The sequence below is a fragment of the Oncorhynchus kisutch genome, linkage group LG27, assembly GCF_002021735.2.
Source record: "Oncorhynchus kisutch isolate 150728-3 linkage group LG27, Okis_V2, whole genome shotgun sequence".
Lineage (NCBI taxonomy): Eukaryota > Metazoa > Chordata > Actinopteri > Salmoniformes > Salmonidae > Oncorhynchus > Oncorhynchus kisutch.
Genome location: NC_034200.2, coordinates 35,491,883 through 35,514,172, shown reverse-complemented (window position 1 = coordinate 35,514,172; position 22,290 = coordinate 35,491,883). Strand labels below are relative to the sequence as shown.

Below are 22,290 nucleotides of genomic sequence, written 5' to 3'. Positions count from 1 at the left end.
GTGCATAAATCAATTCAGTAGTTCTAAACCTGCGACTGCCTGCTGCCTACTCCTCTCTACACCAGTGACAATCGATAAGTGTAGTTTACTGCATTATGCTCACATTTTTCCTCTACCCAATGATCATGTGGTTTCTACAACCTGGCCGATGAATAAAAGTTGTACAACGTACAGGTTGAGAAATGTGAATAATTAAGGTGGCAGACAGATTCAACACTGCCTTGCACACTCTAGCCTGCATCTAGCTGATCTAGGGTGTAATCATTAGTCCAACAGTTGCAAACGTGAGTTTCTATTGGACAAATTCAGGTATGTTTATCCCTGTTTCGCTCAGTTTGCTTCCGTGTTTAAGAAACTTATTTTCAACAGAATCGCAGACTGAATACACCTTTGATCACAAACACAAACAGTTTACTTTAATAACAGCCAAATACAAACAGCACGATCACTTTGCCTGTTGTATAATTCCTTCTCACATTGATGCACTCTCCTCCTTTCACCTTTTCCCTTTGCTTGTGCACAACACACCAGCTGTCTGTAACCAGGCAGAAAAAAAAACTTTCCAAAGCCAAACCTTCATATCATAACTGCTAACCGCTACACACAGCCTCCATTGTTGTCACCATATTAGCTAACGTCTTAGGATGCTTTCGTAAATTCACTCTACTCCGATTTCAGAGCACTCTCGACTGAGTGTGCCAGAGTGCAGAATAACGGATACATTGACGAACGCTCAACACCCGTTGAATATGGCCGGTGTCGTTAAACATCGGCAAAAAAACGCAATTAAATTGTTGCCAGCAGCAGTCACCTACGCTCTAGATAAAATGAAAACAGCCTAACCAGCTCTTCTAGGGCGAGTAAAATGTTTAGCAGTTACACCGGAGAGCCACAGTGGAAATACATTTATAAAACCAAAAGCTTACCTTGACGTGGAAGAGTTCCAGTGTTGGATAGCCATAGCCAGCTAGCTAACATAGCATCCCTCTGTGTTGGATAGCCATAGCCAGCTAGCTAACATAGCATCCCTCTCTGTTGGATAGCCTTAGCCAGCTAGCTAACATAGCATCCCTCTTTGTTTGAGCTGGGTGTTTGAGTAGGCCAAACTAGCTAGTTGCATCCGCTACCTAAGTACGTGACAATAAAATCCAACGAAATATAGCTATCTCTCTCTCTCTCTCTCTTGATTCTCCTTAATTTTTTGAAGAAATACATTTGTTCAAAACTGTTCAAATACTGTCTCACTATCTTTGAGTCAGCTACTCACCACATTTTATGCACTGTGCTAGCTCTCTGTAGCTTATGCTTTCAGTACTTGATTCATTCTCTGATCCTTTGATTGGGTGGACAACATGTCAGTTCATGCTGCAAGAGCTCAGCATGGGTGGGAGGTGGCTGGAGGACTGGAGGTCTAGACTACATTGAGTTCAGTGGCATTTCAGTTCTTCTTCTTTTTTTTAAAACAATTTTTTACCTTTATTTAACTAGGCAAGTCAGTTAAGAACAAATTCTTATTTTCAATGACGGCCTAGGAACAGTGGGTTAACTGCCTGTTCAGGGGCAGAACGACAGATTTGTACCTTGTCAGCTCGGGGATTTGAACTTGCAACCTTTCGGTTACTAGTCCAACGCTGTTGTCATAATTACTGTGTAAGTCTATGGAATGGGGTGAGAACCACGAGCCTCCTAGGTTTTGTATTGAAGTCAATGTAGCCAGAGGAAGACGGAAACTAGCTGTCCTCCGGCTACACCATGGTGCTAACCTAAAGAGTGCTGTTGAGGCTACTGTAGACCTTAATTGCAAAACAGTGTGTTATAATCAATTATTTGGTGATGTGAATATATTTACTATAGTTGTATCTAATTGTTTCACAATTTTTTTTTTTCCTCAAATTCACTGAGGATGGACCTTCCCTCATGTCATGCAATACCATAAATTAAGGGATGTTAAATGGGGTAGGGTGAGTATCTCAGTTCAGAGTATTTATAAGTGCATCCTTCCATCCTTCCTTGAAGCAATCACTGATCAGAAAAGACTGGACAGGTGAAAGCCACGTGGTGGAGCCTTTGCGTTTACCTGTCGAATCACGTCTAACCAATGATTACATCAAGAAACAAAGGAAGGAAGGACACACTTTTAAGGGATTGGAATGAGGCCAGTAACTCTTGGTAACCATGGGGCATGCTGGGAGTAGTAGTGCCGAACCAATTAACTCACTGTAGTCGCTGTTCTCGTCCTTGCTGCCATCGATAGAGCCATCCGGCTGCATCTGCAGGTAGAAGCCCTGCTGGCTGAACAGTCGTGTCACGATGCCCTTCAGCTGCGGCTCTGAAACAAAGGACAGACCCCACCACGCCCCACCCCCCAGGGGCACGTCAGACCACACCCCTACTGCCTGACACCTTGCCACTGCTGTTCACATTGACAAACTAGTAAAACACATGTTGAGGATGGGTTACCAGGTTGGTGTCAGGGTCAGGGGTCAGAATAGACTTGGTCTGGTACAAGAAAATTCAAAGGAATCCATAGGTAGTCTTGTAACACGATAGTAACCTATGCATTTTTATGAAAACTGTTATCTTGTTGAACATTGCCAACTTGCTAGCTAAGGTATCTCCTAAGCTCTACGTGGCAAACTGATCCTGACGCACCTGTACCCATTAAAGATACAGCAACTACTGCCCTCTTGTACACTGGTGATGTTGACAGGTGGTCCTTGAAGGTGATGATGTAATCTGGTATTAATATATTATGGCAGCTGACCTACGTTTGGGGTTTTGGTGTTTGCCATCTGCCTGATCTTGGCTACATCTTTACTATTTTTATCAGGAGAGTGACTTGTGGATTCACTCAGATTTTTCCACTATTCACCAAGAGACGAATCCTAACTTTTTATGCACTTAAACTTGAACTTTTGAGTAAATCATGCACTGACGTCAATGAGATAAAAACAAAAAATCACAAGTTAGTATTCAGCCCTAACTAACTGCTTGCTTCTAGATGGGCTTGGAGATTTCGGTGAACCAGTACTTCATAATGTGGGTTTAACTAACAAAATATCTACAATGTTTATTGTGTTTAAAGGGCTTTCAACTCTACATCTGATGCCCAATCAAAGGCTATGGTCATTTTATTTAACACTGAGTATTATATTCTGATGCCTAGTCACCTTACCCCTACCTGTATCACTCCAGTATCCCTGCACATTGTCAACATGGTACTGGAACTGACCCTGTATATAGTATGCTTACTTATTTTTATATCTCATGTGGTTTTGTTCTACCTTGTTATTTTTAGTATTACATTCTGATTGATTCCTGCATTGTTGGGTTTAGATCTTGAAAGAAAGGCATTTCACTGTACTTGTACACGTGACATTAAAATGTTAAACTTTAAACTTGAGTTGCCGTCCAACTTTGTGGTGCTTGTGACATTTGGTGCTGGGCTTGTGACGGAGCAGGTGGATCATGAGGTTTAGCTCAAGGCTATGGGAGTCTTTCGCCGACTGCAAGAAGAAAAATGTGTGAAAAAGTATGTTTATCGTTGAGAAAGGGTGGGGATACTAGAAGATCATGTTAGGAGAAACAATCATCTGCAAATTCTCCAGCCTGGTGTCATAGACTAGACATAACATAGTAAATGTAAATCTGGGACACTTAAATTAGTATGATATGTTACGTTTGGTATGGTTACATAAGATAGGATGGTTGGTCGGGTGTATAATGTGATCGTCTAGCAACCCAAAGGTTGCGAGTTCGAATGTCATCATATATATATATCAACTACTTTTCAACTACTTACTAATTTTTAGCAACTTTGTAACTACTTAGCATTTCAGCTAACCCTTCCCCTAACCGTAACCCTTTTAGCTAACCCTGACCTTAAGCCTTTAACCTAACTCCTCAACTTAACCCTAACCTCTAGCCTAGCTAACGTTAGCAGTTAGCTAACATTAGCCACCTAGCTAGAATTCATAGAATTTAGCAAATTTGTAACATAATGTATGTTTTCCAAATTCGTAACAGATTGTACGTTTTGCAAATTGGTAACATAGAATAGGAATTGTAATTCGTAACATATCACACAAAATGGGTGATGGACATCCACAAATGAATACTTACCATAAGAAAAACGTAACATATCATACTAAATGGAGTGTCTCCTTTTTGCATACAGAATAATACGATATTCTCTGAGACCAGGTTGAACTCTCGGTGATGGTTAATGTGTAGTTCTTTTGATTGTGTGTGGATAGCTTCTATAAAGCTTATCAACAGGGACACTTAGCAGTGAAAATAAAACATTCTGAGTAAGATATCTTACATTTGGTATTTTTTGCTCCTTCATTATTTGGGATTTATGAAAGCAAATGTGTTAGATTTGGATTGAGCAGTAGAGGCTCGAAAGGAGTACCTCTATATTGTGGTAGTGTTGCTACTTATGGAGTCATGCGTTTTGCGAAGGTTCAATTTGAAGCTAAGGCAGTTGTGATCCAACTGTATAATTCTTATTATTTTCTCATCTGGCAAAATAACCTTCATCAAGCTGAGACCAAAGGGAAAGTCACAATCTGAAAATAATAATCCTGTACTTTGTTTGAGATAAACAAACTAAATTGTCCTTGGATACAAGTTCATTATTCAATTGAATTTTCTTGGCCTTTAAATTAAACAAACCCTGCATTGATTCGAGTCCAGGGTTCAAAGAGGGCTGATGGAGTAGCATCTGACCTCAGAACAGAATCAGAATCATCGCCAGTGTCCACAGTGGAATCCCCAGTGGACTCCAGGGCTGGTCCTGGAGCAGATATGTGCCATTTGATCCGTACTGTCGTTGAGCCCAGGGTTGGCTTGCAAGCTGACCTCGCATCAGTGGAGGTTAATGTCAGATCAACCGTACTTCATTCTGTCCATCAATCCACAACTCACCGGCGGCAGAGCCGTCAATCTCTGGGACAGGCCCGCCATAATCCATCAAGAGTATGGAGAGTGGTGTGGAGTCTAGGGAGGAGGTAGGGCAGGGAGAGTGCTGTGGAGTCTAGGGAGGAGGTAGGGCAGGGAGAGTGGTGTGGAGTCTAGGGAGGAGGTAGGGCAGGGAGAGTGGTGTGGAGTCTAGGGAGGAGGTAGGGCAGGGAGAGTGGTGTGGAGTCTAGGGAGGAGGTAGGGCAGGGAGAGTGGTGTGGAGTCTAGGGAGGAGGTAGGGCAGGGAGAGTGCTGTGGAGTCTAGGGAGGAGGTAGGGCAGGGAGAGTGCTGTGGAGTCTAGGGAGGAGGTAGGGCAGGGAGAGTGCTGTGGAGTCTAGGGAGGAGGTAGGGCAGGGAGAGTGCTATGGAGTCTAGGGAGGAGGTAGGGCAGGGAGAGTGGTGTGGAGTCTAGGGAGGAGGTAGGGCAGGGAGAGTGGTGTGGAGTCTAGGGTGGGGGTAGGGCAGGGAGAGTGCTGTGGAGTCTAGGGAGGAGGTAGGGCAGGGAGAGTGCTGTGGAGTCTAGGGAGGAGGTAGGGCAGGGAGAGTGGTGTGGAGTCTAGGGAGGAGGTAGGGCAGGGAGAGTGGTGTGGAGTCTAGGGAGGAGGTAGGGCAGGGAGAGTGGTGTGGAGTCTAGGGAGGAGGTAGGGCAGGGAGAGTGGTGTGGAGTCTAGGGAGGAGGTAGGGCAGGGAGAGTGGTGTGGGGGGTAGGGCAGGTAGAGTGGTGTGGGGGAGGGAGGTGTGGGGTAGAGGGGGAGAGTGGTGTGGGGGAAGAGGGAGAGTGGTGTGGAGGATGGGGCAGGGAGAGTGATGTAGGGGGAGGGAGGTGTGGGGTGGAGGGGGAGAGTGGTGTGGGGGAAGAGGGAGAGTGGTGTGGGGTGGAGGGGGAGAGAGATGTGGGAAGGGAGGAATGGTGTGGGGGGGGGGGGGGGTAGCAGGGTGGGACCTCACTAAATCACATGTGATAACTGCACTACTATGAATAAAGGCTTGAACATGGGCTTAGTGATCACTGACAGCAGAACAAATCTGCTCCATTTAGAGGGGCGGGAAACACAATGGACATGCTTGTGTTGTTTTGTGTTGTGTTGTGTTGTGTGTGGTTGTGGATATGATATCAGTGGAGGCTGCCGAGAGGAGGACGGCTCGTAATAATGTCTGGAACGGAATGGCAGCAAATACATAGAAACCATGGAAACCATAGAAACCATAGAAACCATGTGTTTGATGTGTTTGATACCATTCCACCAGTTCTGCTCCAGCCATTACCACGAGCCCGTCCTCCCCAATTAAGGAGCCACCAACCTCCGTTGCTGTGTGTCTGGGTGGATGTGTTTGCGTGCAAATGAAGTATGCAGGTCTGTGTGTGAGGAGACAGAAATAGAGGGAGAGGGCGTGTTTAAGTGTGAGTTTAAGGGAGACGTGTGGACAGAACAAATTGCCTGTGTCTGTGCTCGGGATATGCCTACCATGGGAAGACGTGCCTGTGTGTATTCAAAATTGCACAACCTTTAGTGTGACAATGTACAGACATAAACAGGGACAGTTGGGCATGTTGACAAATGGCGTTATGACCATGAAATGATGAATGATCACCTCAATCTCTATAGTCGACAGTGTAGACAGGGAGAAACACAGCTCATCAATACACATGGATAAACAGACCTCCACCCAGTCACACAACAACACGCCACATGTTAAACACACGTTAAACACACACTGGAGGAGCAGAGGGAAGAGACAGAGTGAAAACTGATCAGACAGACAAACTGAAAGACGGAGACATAAAAAGCGAAGGAGAAGAGGGAGAGAGTAACCAAAGAAGAAGAGACTACTGCAAGAGAGCTTAAATCACACAAAATACGAAATCAGGAAAAATAGAAAAAGGAGAAATCCAAATTGAAAGTAGTGTCAAAACAATTATCAGAGGAGTCACTGGCATCAGACAGGTGCTGCAAGCCACTACCACCCCCACCCCTCACCACCCACTACAACCCCCTCCCACCCCTCAACCACTCCCACCCACTACCACCCCCTTCCCTCACCACCCACTACAATCCCCACCCAACCCTCAACCACTCCCACCCACTACCACCCCCTTCCCTCACCACCCACTACAATCCCCACCCAACCCTCAACCACCCCCACCCACTACCATCCCCTCCCAACCCTCAACCACCCCCACCCCTCACCACCCACTACAACCTCCATCCCATCCCAACCCTCAACCACCCCCACCCACCTCCACCCCCTCCCAACCCTCAACCACTTCCACCCCCTCCCAACTCTCAACCACCCACCCTTCAATCCTCCACCCAATACCACCCCACCATCCAACCCTCCACCCACCCCACCCCTCATCACCCACTACAACCCCCTCCCAACCCTCAACCACCCCAACCCTCACCACCCACTACCACCCACTACCATCTACCCACACCCACTACCACCACCGAGCCCCACCCTCCCACCACCCTCCCACCACCCACCCAGCCCCACCTTCCCCCTGTCCTCCCCTCCCACCCCAGCCTCTCACCTCCCCCACCCTCCCTTCCTAGCAAAAGGGGTATCAACATGGGCGCGAGATGATGCGGGGGGTGGAGACGGAAAAAAACACAGCACACACGGATGGAGGCTGAGCTACTGACCTAGCCTGCCGCCCTTACGGGACACCTGTGGAGGTTTGGAGGATGCATCTTATGAGGGAGATAGAAGGAAAAACAACATTCTTTTAACAGACAAATTTCTCCAGCAAAGGCTGCTTGTCAAAATGTTCTAACCATTACAGCAGTATGATAATATAACGTCTGTCTGTCTGTTTGTCTATCTGTCTGTGATTCTGTTCTATCTGACTGTCTGGGGTTTTGTCTGTCTGTCTGTCTGTCTGTGGCTTTGTTCTGTCCGTCTGTGGCTTTGTTCTGTCCGTCTGTGGATCTGGTCTGTCTGTCTGTCTGTCTGTCTGTCTGTCTGTCTGTCTGTCTGTCTGTCTGTCTGTCTGTCTGTCTGTCTGTCTGTGGCTTTGTTCTGTCTGTCTGTGGATCTGGTCATTCTGCCTGTCTGTCTGTGGTTTTGTTCTCTGTCTGTCTGTCTGTCTGTCTGTCTGTCTGTCTGTCTGTCTGTCTGTCTGTCTGTCTGTCTGTCTGTCTGTCTGTCTGTCTGTCTGTCTGTCTGTCTGTCTGTCTGTCTGTCTGTCTGTCTGTCTGTCTGTCTGTCTGTCTGTCTGTCTGTCTGTCTGTCTGTCTGTCTGTCTGTCTGTCTGTCTGTCTGTCTGTCTGTCTGTCTGTCTGTCTGTCTGTCTGTCTGTCTGTCTGTCTGTCTGTCTGTCTGTCTGTCTGTCTGTCTGTCTGTCTGTCTGTCTGTCTGTCTGTCTGTCTGTCTGTCTGTCTGTCTGTCTGTCTGTCTGTCTGTCTGTCTGTCTGTCTGTCTGTCTGTCTGTCTGTCTGTCTGTCTGTCTGTCTGTCTGTCTGTCTGTCTGTCTGTCTGTCTGTCTGTCTGTCTGTCTGTCTGTCTGTCTGTGGTTTTGTTCTGTCTGTTTGTGGATCTGGTCATTCTGCATGTCTGTCTGTATCTCTGTCGGTGATTCTGGTATGTCTATCTGTCTGTCTGTGATTCTGGTATGTCTATCTGTCTGTCTGTGACTCTGGTATGTCTATCTGTCTGTCTGTGGTTTGGTTCTGTCTATCTGTCTGTCTGTGGTGACAGTGCACCTCCCGTTCATCACATGACAGCCTTTGGCTGGATAAGGAGGGGAGTGATTGGCCAGTTCCTCTTTATCTGTGCACCAGGAGAAGGGGAAGAATGATAGCTTAGCGTAGTAGCCCCGGAGTCTGTGTCCATCAATATGGCTGGTAGCGTCTTAATCACTATAGCTACCTCCCTACACTGCAGTAAACCTCCCCTCTGCATTAAACATTTACCATTAAACATTTACCATTAAACATTTACCATTAAACATTTACTCTTGAAACAGCCTTTGTGCACTGCGGTGCAATTTATCTCCACTCAGTCTCAATCTCCATGAATTATTGAATTATTTAAGGAAGCATTCATTTCAACATGGCAGGGGAGATGTTAAAAAATGAATGTTAATTAGTAAGCTTAAATATATGTGAATATATGTAGGTCATAGCCAATATCTGCCCTGCCTTCTAATAGAAATGCACAGCCTATAGGATAGAATAGCAATAATGGTGCTAAAATAATCGATCATTATGATCACGGTAATATAACATTAATATCGGTAACGTCACAACATGTACATACTTTTACATTGAGGCTGATACGGTAGGATATGGGTAAACTGTACAGTGGTTCTCGGCAGACAACACGTGAGCTATGGAACAGGTGGATTTTTCGCATTGCATTCTCAGGCACCGCCGGTAAATCTACCTCCAGCCTTTATTAAGATAAGGCATCTGACTGCAGTAATGCATTAGTTCAGCTCGGTCGAGGGGCGGGGAAACCGTTTCACACAAAACTACAGCACTGACCTGGTCGCCGCCGAGCGGCTGGTCTTTTCTTTCCGCTGCAGAAACGGACTTTGCTGAAGACCCCCAAGAAATGGCGCTCGCATATGGAACGAGGATCTTTGCTGGGGCTAGGACGGCGTTTTGTAGTGGAGACTCGGTCGCTGTTTGACTCCCTCGCCTGGCGTTTCTGACGGATCAAGGAGCTGGCGATAGCGGCCATCTCCCTCGCGGGCGAGCCGAACCGAACCAAGAGTCGTTGGACAGAGATCGAGTGGTTGTGTGATAGTTTGGAGCAAAAAGAACCGTGAAATAAAAATAAAAAAACGATCCACGCGGATTTAGCAAAATGTCATTCTGACCCCTTAGAAGATACACAAATTCATTGCAGGGAAAGTATAAATGCCACCAATTTACGCATAATCTAGGCAATTAAAAAAAAAATGCAACTGTGGTAAATAAGTTTGTGTGTTATCGGAGCGTGCGTACGCAAAATTGAGTCTCAAGTATTCCAGGTCTGACAAGCACGACTGTCCCCCTCGGTATAATCCTCATTTGCACGGAAAGTCCGTGAGTGTCAAAATATCCAGCACCATAATGCATTCGAGACACCTTAAACTTCACTGTAAACTATTTCATCAACAGCTGTGTGAATGCAACGTCTCATAACTTGTCAATGTATTAAGCCGAAGTCAAAACCGAATCGAGAGGGGACAAAGGGTAGGCGGCTGTCCATTTGGCTGCCCCACTCACTCTCCGGGACTACCGGCATCTGTGCCATCTGTACCAGCCCTTCTACCAGCAGACCCTCCGAGCACCGTCGGGGAAAGATAATGATCTGTGAGAATGCAGCAGCAAAATAGTGATTTGGCTTTACAATGAGAGAAAAACATATGCGTTTCGTTATTATTGTTCGTATGTAGACTATAAAAATCTTCCAAAAAGACGGTTTCCTTGCAGACAACACGATTGGAGTAATGGATTATTTCCTTCCGTATGGATGGTATGCGGGTGCTCTCCTCTCGCCTACAGGCATGAGTGAATGGGCTCACGGTTCTCTCTCTACGCAATCATACGTGATTGAGGTTTGGATAAAGAATTATCCGGGGAAAAAGAGAGAAAGAATTGAGAGAGAGGCAGGAGGGAGAGGAACGAGACAGAGAGAGTGTGTGAGAGTGCGAGAGAGAGTACGTGCATGGTGCGTGTATAAGAGAACAAAAACAAAGAGAGAGAGAGAGCGATAGAGTGAGTGCGCATCTCCAAAATAACGGTGTGCTGTGTTCGTCCCCGCGCGCGTTCAAATCCAAACGAATTTCCGACGGACCTCGGTACCGCATTCATTATTGGGACAATGGGGCTTAAGTCTTTCTTCAATTTGAAATGTAGCAGTGATTAAATGCGGTACCGAGGTCAGTCGGAAAGGACTAGACAGCCAATTTGAACCGCTACTATCTATCCCCATTATACCATTCTAATTCCAGTGGTTTATGAATTCCTTTTTTATACAGCAGTTTTATGTTGCTAATATATATATATATATATATATATATATATAAGTAAATACCTATCTATTTAGGCACCTTTTACATTAGCTTGAAGGGTCAATGGACACCTGATGGCTAAAGGTTATATGCAAAATGTGTTAATTAACCCCTAGACGAATCCTTGTGTGCACAGCGCAGATAATGGTTGAAAATAAAGACACATTGACAAGGCAGAGACAACACAACAGACAGACCAGACAGAACACACACGGACAACACAACAGACAGACCAGACAGAACACACACGGACCTCATGATGAACTGTGACTTTCAGTGAATAGAAGGTGGGGGAACGTTCTATTTTCTGTTCCACGCGTTATTACACTATCATTACATTGCAATGGTGTCATGACTTCATAACAAGTGTTATATCATGTCTGATGACTTCATAACAAGTGTTATATCAAGTCTGATGACTTCATAACAAGTGTTATATCATGTCTGATGACTTCATAACAAGTGTTATATCAAGTCTGATGACTTTATAACAAGTGTTATATCATGTCTGATGACTTTATAACAAGTGTTCTGGCAGGCCCTCTCAAGGAAAGTGCCAATTCCTGACCTCTGTTGCATTAACTGATGAAAGGTGGTGTGCGTGTATGTGTGTGTGAGTGATCTTTCTGGCTCGGTGTCCGATGTCGTGTGTGTCCTCATATAGGAGGGCACACACGAAAGTGGCTCAATAAAAGGGTGGGAGAATGACGTGAGCCATACATGGAAAACCTCTTGGCTCCCTGCCACGGAGAATCAGCATGAACCATTCAGGGATTAACTTCGTCTGGGTTTGACGACTTCTCCGAAAATGAATCAATGATACAGGAAGCTACTCCATCTCTCTCTCTCCAAATAAGGTTTTATGTTTTCTATAATAATTGTCATATTATAGACAATAGTAGCAACATATCAGTCAGTATAGGTGTCATGTAAATATGTCAGTAAATCATTTCGGTGTACTTGTCACTGTACAAATGACAAATGCTCCTTTATTTATGTATGTCATTTTAGCCTCAACAACGCATAGTCAGCGTTCAGTCTGTTGTGGAGATATTGGAATATTTACGACAGCGAGGCCAAAGTGATCTTGTTCACCAGCTGTGAGGCTGTCAACCCGGGTGTGCGGTGCCACAGCAGGCCACACCGTTCCAAGAGTTCTGGATATTGTTTTATATCTATCGCCATCTTGTGGACAAACCTTAGCATTGCGTCTTTGTCATGAATCAAGAACTAATTGTAATCTCTATCTAGATTTTTTGTTGTCCTTAGAGCATACTGCATATGTTTACACTTTTATCTTGCGTATAAAACGAGGTTACTGTACTGGAAAAGTAACCATGCGACACAAAGGGAGGTGTGATAGTGAACATTTTCATGATATCATAAGAAGTGTATTTGTATTTATTAAGGATATTCATTAGCTACTGCCAAGGCAACAGCTACTCTTCCTGGGGTCCAGTAACATTAAGGCAGTTAATTACATTTTACTTCCTGGCCATGTCCCCTAATCTTTTCAAAGGTCTTGACGATTATATCATGAAATTTGTGAAAACATGGTCATTTAAGATATACACTGAGTGTACAAAACATTAGGAACATCTTCATAATATTGAGTTGCAGCTCTTTTAAACCTCAGAACAGCCTCAATTTGTTGGGGCTTGGATTCTACAAGGGGTCGAAAGCGTTCCACAGGGATGCTGGCCCATGTTGACTCCAATGCTTCTCAAAGCTGTGTCAAGTTGGCTGGATGTCCTTTGTGTGGTAGACCATTCTTGATACACATGGGAAACTGTTGAGCGCGAAAAACCCAGTTCGTGACACACTCAAACTAGTGCACCTGCCACCTACTACCATACCCTGTTCAAAGCCACCTAAATACTTTGTCTTTCCCATTCACCCTCTGAATAGCACATATACAAAATTCATGTCTCTATTGTCTCAAGGATTAAAAATCATATTTTAACCTGTCTCCACCCCTTCATCTATACTGATTGAAGTGGATTTAACTAGTGACATCAATAAGGGATCCTAGCTTTCACCTGGATTCACCTGATCAGTCTAGGTCATGGAAAGAGCAGGCGTTCCTAATGTTTTGTCCACTCAGTGTATATAAAATGACATGTGTGTCTGTGGCTTAATTTACTTCAGCCAGATGCCTTTTATGAAGTATTTGGCTGAAGACGTTTTTGCCCCTTTAAGATCGTTTCAAAACCCTTACACAAGTTCAAAAACTACAAGGCTAGTTCCTAGGCACTTTCATAGAGTATTGTCCCTATTTAATAAACATAGTTACACCCCTCTCCTCTATTTAATAAACATAGTTACACCCCTCTCCTCTATTTAATAAACATAGTTACACCCCTCTCCTCCATTTAATAAACATAGTTACACCCCTCTCCTCCATTTAATAAACACAGTTACACCCCTCTCCCTGTTTAATAAACATAGTTACACCCCTCTCCTCCATTTAATAAACATAGTTACACCCCTCTCCTCTATTTAATAAACATAGTTACACCCCTCTCCTCCATTTAATAAACATAGTTACACCCCTCTCCCCGTTTAATAAACATAGTTACACCCCTCTCCTCTATTTAATAAACATAGTTACACCCCTCTCCTCTATTTAATAAACATAGTTACACCCCTCTCCTCTATTTAATAAACATAGTTACACCCCTCTCCCCGTTTAATAAACATAGTTACACCCCTCTCCTCTATTTAATAAACATAGTTACACCCCTCTCCTCTATTTAATAAACATAGTTACACCCCTCTCCTCTATTTAATAAACATAGTTACACCCCTCTCCCCGTTTAATAAACATAGTTACACCCCTCTCCTCTATTTAATAAACATAGTTACACCCCTCTCCCCGTTTAATAAACATAGTTACACCCCTCTCCTCCATTTAATAAACATAGTTACACCCCTCTCCTCCATTTAATAAACATAGTTACACCCCTCTCCTCTATTTAATAAACATAGTTACACCCCTCTTCTCTATTTAATAAACGTAGTTACACCCCTCTTCTCTATTAATAAACATAGTTACACCCCTCTCCCCGTTTAATAAACATAGTTACACCCCTCTCCTCTATTTAATAAACATAGTTACACCCCTCTCCTCTATTTAATAAACATAGTTACACCCCCTCTCCCCGTTTAATAAACATAGTTACACCCCTCTCCTCTATTTAATAAACATAGTTACACCCCTCTCCCCGTTTAATAAACATAGTTACACCCCTCTCCTCCATTTAATAAACATAGTTACACCCCTCTCCTCCATTTAATAAACATAGTTACACCCCTCTCCTCTATTTAATAAACATAGTTACACCCCTCTCCTCCATTTAATAAACATAGTTACACCCCTCTCCTCCATTTAATAAACATAGTTACACCCCTCTCCCCGTTTAATAAACATAGTTACACCCCTCTCCTCTATTTAATAAACATAGTTACACCCCTCTCCTCTATTTAATAAACATAGTTACACCCCTCTCCTCCATTTAATAAACATAGTTACACCCCTCTCCTCCATTTAATAAACATAGTTACACCCCTCTCCTCCATTTAATAAACATAGTTACACCCCTCTCCTCTATTTAATAAACATAGTTACACCCCTCTCCTCTATTTAATAAACATAGTTACACCCCTCTCCTCCATTTAATAAACATAGTTACACCCCTCTCCTCCATTTAATAAACATAGTTACACCCCCTCTCCCTATTTAATAAACATAGTTACACCCCTCTCCTCTATTTAATAAACATAGTTACACCCCTCTCCTCCATTTAATAAACATAGTTACACCCCTCTCCTCCATTTAATAAACATAGTTACACCCCTCTCCCCCATTTAATAAACATAGTTACACCCCTCTCCTCCATTTAATAAACATAGTTACACCCCTCTCCTCCATTTAATAAACATAGTTACACCCTCTCCTCCATTTAATAAACGTAGTTACACCCCTCTCCCCGTTTAATAAACATAGTTACACCCCTCTCCTCCATTTAATAAACATAGTTACACCCCTCTCCTCTATTTAATAAACATAGTTACACCCCTCTCCTCTATTTAATAAACATAGTTACACCCCTCTCCTCCATTTAATAAACATAGTTACACCCCTCTCCTCTATTTAATAAACATAGTTACACCCCTCTCCTCTATTAATAAACATAGTTACACCCCTCTCCTCCATTTAATAAACGTAGTTACACCCCTCTCCCCGTTTAATAAACATAGTTACACCCCTCTCCTCCATTTAATAAACATAGTTACACCCCTCTCCCCGTTTAATAAACATAGTTACACCCCTCTCCTCCATTTAATAAACATAGTTACACCCCTCTCCTCTATGAAATAAACATAGTTACACCCCTCTCCTCTATTAATAAACATAGTTACACCCCTCTCCTCCATTTAATAAACATAGTTACACCCCTCTCCTCCATTTAATAAACACAGTTACACCCCTCTCCCTGTTTAATAAACATAGTTACACCCCTCTCCTCTATTTAATAAACATAGTTACACCCCTCTCCTCCATTTAATAAACATAGTTACACCCCTCTCCCCCATTTAATAAACATAGTTACACCCCTCTCCTCTATTTAATAAACATAGTTACACCCCTCTCCTCCATTTAATAAACATAGTTACACCCTCTCCTCTATTTAATAAACATAGTTACACCCCTCTCCTCTATTTAATAAACATAGTTACACCCCTCTCCTCTATTTAATAAACATAGTTACACCCCTCTCCTCCATTTAATAAACATAGTTACACCCCTCTCCTCTATTTAATAAACATAGTTACACCCCTCTCCCTATTTAATAAACATAGTTACACCCCTCTCCTCTATTTAATAAACATAGTTACACCCCTCTCCTCTATTTAATAAACATAGTTACACCCCTCTCCTCCATTTAATAAACATAGTTACACCCCTCTCCTCCATTTAATAAACGTAGTTACACCCCTCTCCCCGTTTAATAAACATAGTTACACCCCTCTCCCCGTTTAATAAACATAGTTACACCCCTCTCCTCTATTTAATAAACATAGTTACACCCCTCTCCTCTATTTAATAAACATAGTTACACCCCTCTCCTCCATTTAATAAACATAGTTACACCCCTCTCCCTGTTTAATAAACATAGTTACACCCCTCTCCCCGTTTAATAAACATAGTTACACCCCTCTCCTCTATTTAATAAACATAGTTACACCCCTCTCCTCCATTTAATAAACATAGTTACACCCCTCTCCCCGTTTAATAAACATAGTTACACCCCTCTCCTCTATTTAATAAACATAGTTACACCCCTCTCCTCCATTTAATAAACATAGTTACACCCCTCTCCCCGTTTAATAAACATAGTTACACCCTCTCCCCGTTTAATAAACATAGTTACACCCCTCTCCTCCATTTAATAAACATAGTTACACCCCTCTCCTCCATTTAATAAACATAGTTACACCCCTCTCCTCTATGAAATAAACATAGTTACACCCCTCTCCTCCATTTAATAAACATAGTTACACCCCTCTCCTCTATTTAATAAACATAGTTACACCCCTCTCCTCTATTTAATAAACATAGTTACACCCCTCTCCTCCATTTAATAAACATAGTTACACCCCTCTCCTCTATTTAATAAACATAGTTACACCCCTCTCCTCTATTTAATAAACATAGTTACACCCCTCTCCTCTATTTAATAAACATAGTTACACCCCTCTCCTCTATTTAATAAACATAGTTACACCCCTCTCCCCGTTTAATAAACATAGTTACACCCCTCTCCTCCATTTAATAAACATAGTTACACCCCTCTCCTCTATTTAATAAACATAGTTACACCCCTCTCCTCCATTTAATAAACATAGTTACACCCCTCTCCTCTATTTAATAAACATAGTTACACCCCTCTCCCCGTTTAATAAACATAGTTACACCCCTCTCCTCTATTTAATAAACATAGTTACACCCCTCTCCCCGTTTAATAAACATAGTTACACCCCTCTCCCCGTTTAATAAACATAGTTACACCCCTCTCCCCGTTTAATAAACATAGTTACACCCCTCTCCTCCATTTAATAAACATAGTTTCTCCTCTATGAAATAAACATAGTTACACCCCTCTCCTCTATGAAATAAACATAGTTACACCCCTCTCCTCCATTTAATAAACATAGTTACACCCCTCTCCCTGTTTAATAAACATAGTTACACCCCTCTCCCCGTTTAATAAACATAGTTACACCCCTCTCCTCTATTTAATAAACATAGTTACACCCCTCTCCTCCATTTAATAAACATAGTTACACCCCTCTCCCCGTTTAATAAACATAGTTACACCCCTCTCCTCTATTTAATAAACATAGTTACACCCCTCTCCTCCATTTAATAAACATAGTTACACCCCTCTCCCCCGTTTAATAAACATAGTTACACCCCTCTCCCCGTTTAATAAACATAGTTACACCCCTCTCCTCCATTTAATAAACATAGTTACACCCCTCTCCTCTATTTAATAAACATAGTTACACCCCTCTCCTCCATTTAATAAACATAGTTACACCCCTCTCCTCTATGAAATAAACATAGTTACACCCCTCTCCTCCATTTAATAAACATAGTTACACCCCTCTCCTCTATTTAATAAACATAGTTACACCCCTCTCCTCTATTTAATAAACATAGTTACACCCCTCTCCTCCATTTAATAAACATAGTTACACCCCTCTCCTCCATTTAATAAACATAGTTACACCCCTCTCCTCTATTTAATAAACATAGTTACACCCCTCTCCTCTATTTAATAAACATAGTTACACCCCTCTCCTCTATTTAATAAACATAGTTACACCCCTCTCCTCTATTTAATAAACATAGTTACACCCCTCTCCTCCATTTAATAAACATAGTTACACCCCTCTCCCCCATTTAATAAACATAGTTACACCCCTCTCCTCTATTTAATAAACATAGTTACACCCCTCTCCTCCATTTAATAAACATAGTTACACCCCTCTCCTCTATTTAATAAACATAGTTACACCCCTCTCCTCTATTTAATAAACATAGTTACACCCCTCTCCTCTATTTAATAAACATAGTTACACCCCTCTCCTCCATTTAATAAACATAGTTACACCCCTCTCCTCTATTTAATAAACATAGTTACACCCCTCTCCCTATTTAATAAACATAGTTACACCCCTCTCCTCTATTTAATAAACATAGTTACACCCCTCTCCTCTATTTAATAAACATAGTTACACCCCTCTCCTCCATTTAATAAACATAGTTACACCCCTCTCCTCCATTTAATAAACGTAGTTACACCCCTCTCCCCGTTTAATAAACATAGTTACACCCCTCTCCCCGTTTAATAAACATAGTTACACCCCTCTCCTCTATTTAATAAACATAGTTACACCCCTCTCCTCTATTTAATAAACATAGTTACACCCCTCTCCTCCATTTAATAAACATAGTTACACCCCTCTCCCTGTTTAATAAACATAGTTACACCCCTCTCCCCGTTTAATAAACATAGTTACACCCCTCTCCTCTATTTAATAAACATAGTTACACCCCTCTCCTCCATTTAATAAACATAGTTACACCCCTCTCCCCGTTTAATAAACATAGTTACACCCCTCTCCTCTATTTAATAAACATAGTTACACCCCTCTCCTCCATTTAATAAACATAGTTACACCCCTCTCCCCGTTTAATAAACATAGTTACACCCCTCTCCCCGTTTAATAAACATAGTTACACCCCTCTCCTCTATTTAATAAACATAGTTACACCCCTCTCCTCTATTTAATAAACATAGTTACACCCCTCTCCCCGTTTAATAAACATAGTTACACCCCTCTCCCCGTTTAATAAACATAGTTACACCCCTCTCCTCCATTTAATAAACATAGTTACACCCCTCTCCTCCATTTAATAAACATAGTTACACCCCTCTCCCCGTTTAATAAACATAGTTACACCCCTCTCCTCTATTTAATAAACATAGTTACACCCCTCTCCTCCATTTAATAAACATAGTTACACCCCTCTCCTCCATTTAATAAACATAGTTACACCCCTCTCCTCCATTTAATAAACATAGTTACACCCCTCTCCTCTATGAAATAAACATAGTTACACCCCTCTCCTCCATTTAATAAACATAGTTACACCCCTCTCCTCTATTTAATAAACATAGTTACACCCCTCTCCTCCATTTAATAAACATAGTTACACCCCTCTCCTCTATGAAATAAACATAGTTACACCCCTCTCCTCTATTTAATAAACATAGTTACACCCCTCTCCTCTATTTAATAAACATAGTTACACCCCTCTCCTCTATTTAATAAACATAGTTACACCCCTCTCCTCTATTTAATAAACATAGTTACACCCCTCTCCCCGTTTAATAAACATAGTTACACCCCTCTCCTCCATTTAATAAACATAGTTACACCCCTCTCCCCATTTAATAAACATAGTTACACCCCTCTCCTCCATTTAATAAACATAGTTACACCCCTCTCCTCTATTTAATAAACATAGTTACACCCCTCTCCTCCATTAATAAACATAGTTACACCCCTCTCCCCCAGTTTAATAAACATAGTTACACCCCTCTCCCCGTTTAATAAACATAGTTACACCCCTCTCCCCGTTTAATAACATAGTTACACCCCTCTCCCCGTTTAATAAACATAGTTACACCCCTCTCCTCCATTTAATAAACATAGTTACACCCCTCTCCCCGTTTAATAAACATAGTTACACCCCTCTCCTCCATTTAATAAACATAGTTTCTCCCTCTATGAAATAAACATAGTTACACCCCTCTCCTCTATGAAATAAACATAGTTACCACCCTCTCCTCCATTTATTAAACATAGTTACACCCCTCTCCTCCATTTAATAAACATAGTTACACCCCTCTCCCCGTTTAATAAACATAGTTACACCCCTCTCCCCATTTAATAAACATAGTTACACCCTCTCCTCCATTTAATAAACATAGTTACACCCCTCTCCTCTATTTAATAAACATAGTTACACCCCTCTCCCCGTTTAATAAACATAGTTACACCCCTCTCCTCCCATTTAATAAACATAGTTACACCCCTCTCCTCTATGAAATAAACATAGTTACACCCCTCTCCCTGTTTAATAAACATAGTTACACCCCTCTCCTCCATTTAATAAACATAGTTACACCCCTCTCCCCGTTTAATAAACATAGTTACACCCCTCTCCTCTATTTAATAAACATAGTTACACCCCTCTCCTCTATTTAATAAACATAGTTACACCCCTCTCCCCATTTAATAAACATAGTTACACCCCTCTCCTCTATTTAATAAACATAGTTACACCCCTCTCCCCGTTTAATAAACATAGTTACACCCCTCTCCTCTATTTAATAAACATAGTTACACCCCTCTCCTCTATTTAATAAACATAGTTACACCCCTCTCCTCCATGAAATAAACATAGTTACACCCCTCTCCTCCATTTAATAAACATAGTTACACCCCTCTCCTCCATTTAATAAACATAGTTACACCCCTCTCCCCGTTTAATAAACATAGTTACACCCCTCTCCTCTATTTAATAAACATAGTTACACCCCTCTCCTCTATTTAATAAACATAGTTACACCCCTCTCCTCTATTTAATAAACATAGTTACACCCCTCTCCTCTATTTAATAAACATAGTTACACCCCTCTCCCTGTTTAATAAACATAGTTACACCCCTCTCCTCCATTTAATAAACATAGTTACACCCCTCTCCCCGTTTAATAAACATAGTTACACCCCTCTCCCTGTTTAATAAACATAGTTACACCCCTCTTCTCCATTTAATAAACATAGTTACACCCCTCTCCTCCATTTAATAAACATAGTTACACCCCTCTCCTCTATTTAATAAACATAGTTACACCCCTCTCCTCCATTTAATAAACATAGTTACACCCCTCTCCTCTATTTAATAAACATAGTTACACCCCTCTTCTCTATTTAATAAACGTAGTTACACCCCTCTCATATGCAGCATGATGGAATGTTTTAGTTTTAGGGCCTTCAGGAAAGAAGGCATACAGTTCAGGTCAATGGACAGCAACTCATCTCTTTCTGTGCATGTTTACAGTTCAGGTCAATGGACAGCAACTCATCTCTTTCTGTGCATGTTTACAGTTCCGGTTAATGGACAGCAACTCATCTCTTTCTGTGCATGTCTACATTTCAGGTCAATGGACAGCAACTCATCTCTTTCTGTGCATGTTTACAGTTCAGGTCAATGGACAGTCTACAGTACATACTGGTAGTATTGACCTGTATTATAATAGACTCTGGAGGGTGCTTGTATTTATCCTATTTCCTTACATTTTAGTCATTTACCAGACGCTCTTATCCAGATCGACTTACAGTAGTGAGTGCATACATTGTTGTGTGGTACTTCACACATATACAAGTGTCTATTATAAGCATGTGTCTATTATAAGCATGTGTCTATTATAATCATGTGTAAATTGGAAATGTGTTTCTTGCATATCCCGACTCCCCCTGAGACGCCTTCTAAAAATGGGTTCATGGCCAGCCATTATTAACGGCTAGGGTTAACAGGCTGACCACACCGCTCGTTGCAAAATAAATGTAGGAATCTTATGTTATTCAATTATTGCATCCACACTGCTCACGCGCGTCAACGAGCGTCTGCGTTACCAAGGGCTAAAATAGAAGTCATTCCTATTTCTAACGCAGATCGCGCTGAAAGTCCTGCCTCTCCCATCTCCTCATTGGTTTATAGAAGCAGGTACCCACGTGCAATCTCCTCATTGGTTATACCCACGTGGGTGATTGAAAGACTAACTGTTTTGTCAGTCGTCGTGGTAATACTATGAAAGTTTAGATGCCAATCACCATATAAGTTGAAAGATGAAAAAGCTTGGAAGGAGGAGAGATGACTAGAAACGATTCAGTTGACCGTTTTATCTGTGGATTAATTGTCGGAGTAGAGGACCTTGTGCATTTCAGGTAAAATAACAACCTAATGTTTATATCCCAGGACAAATTAACTAGCAACAGCAAGCTAGCTAAATAGGTCAAATTAGCTAGCAACAGCAAGCTAGCTAAATACGACAAATTAACTAGCAACAGCAAGCTAGCTAAATAGGACAAATTAGCTAGCAACAGCAAGCTAGCTAAATAGGACAAATTAACTAGCAACAGCAAGCTAGCTAAATAGGACAAATTAGCTAGCAACAGCAAG

At 42.0% G+C, this 22,290-nt stretch overlaps 1 protein-coding gene across 3 annotated transcripts in view; it reads right to left on the bottom strand.

Annotated features, from left to right (window-relative positions):
* The window catches only part of LOC109872178 (fibroblast growth factor 12), an 89,939-nt gene that overhangs the window by 35,283 nt on the left and 32,366 nt on the right, over positions 1–22,290 (bottom strand). For 2 of the 3 annotated variants that reach the window (XM_031807194.1, XM_031807193.1), the window contains exon 2: positions 2,219–2,329. In XM_031807194.1, coding sequence (XP_031663054.1) covers positions 2,219–2,329 — 111 coding nt within the window. Of the gene's footprint in view, positions 1–2,218; positions 2,330–7,608; positions 7,657–9,450; positions 10,877–22,290 lie in introns of those variants that run through there. The other variant, XM_031807192.1, reaches the window with a different exon arrangement.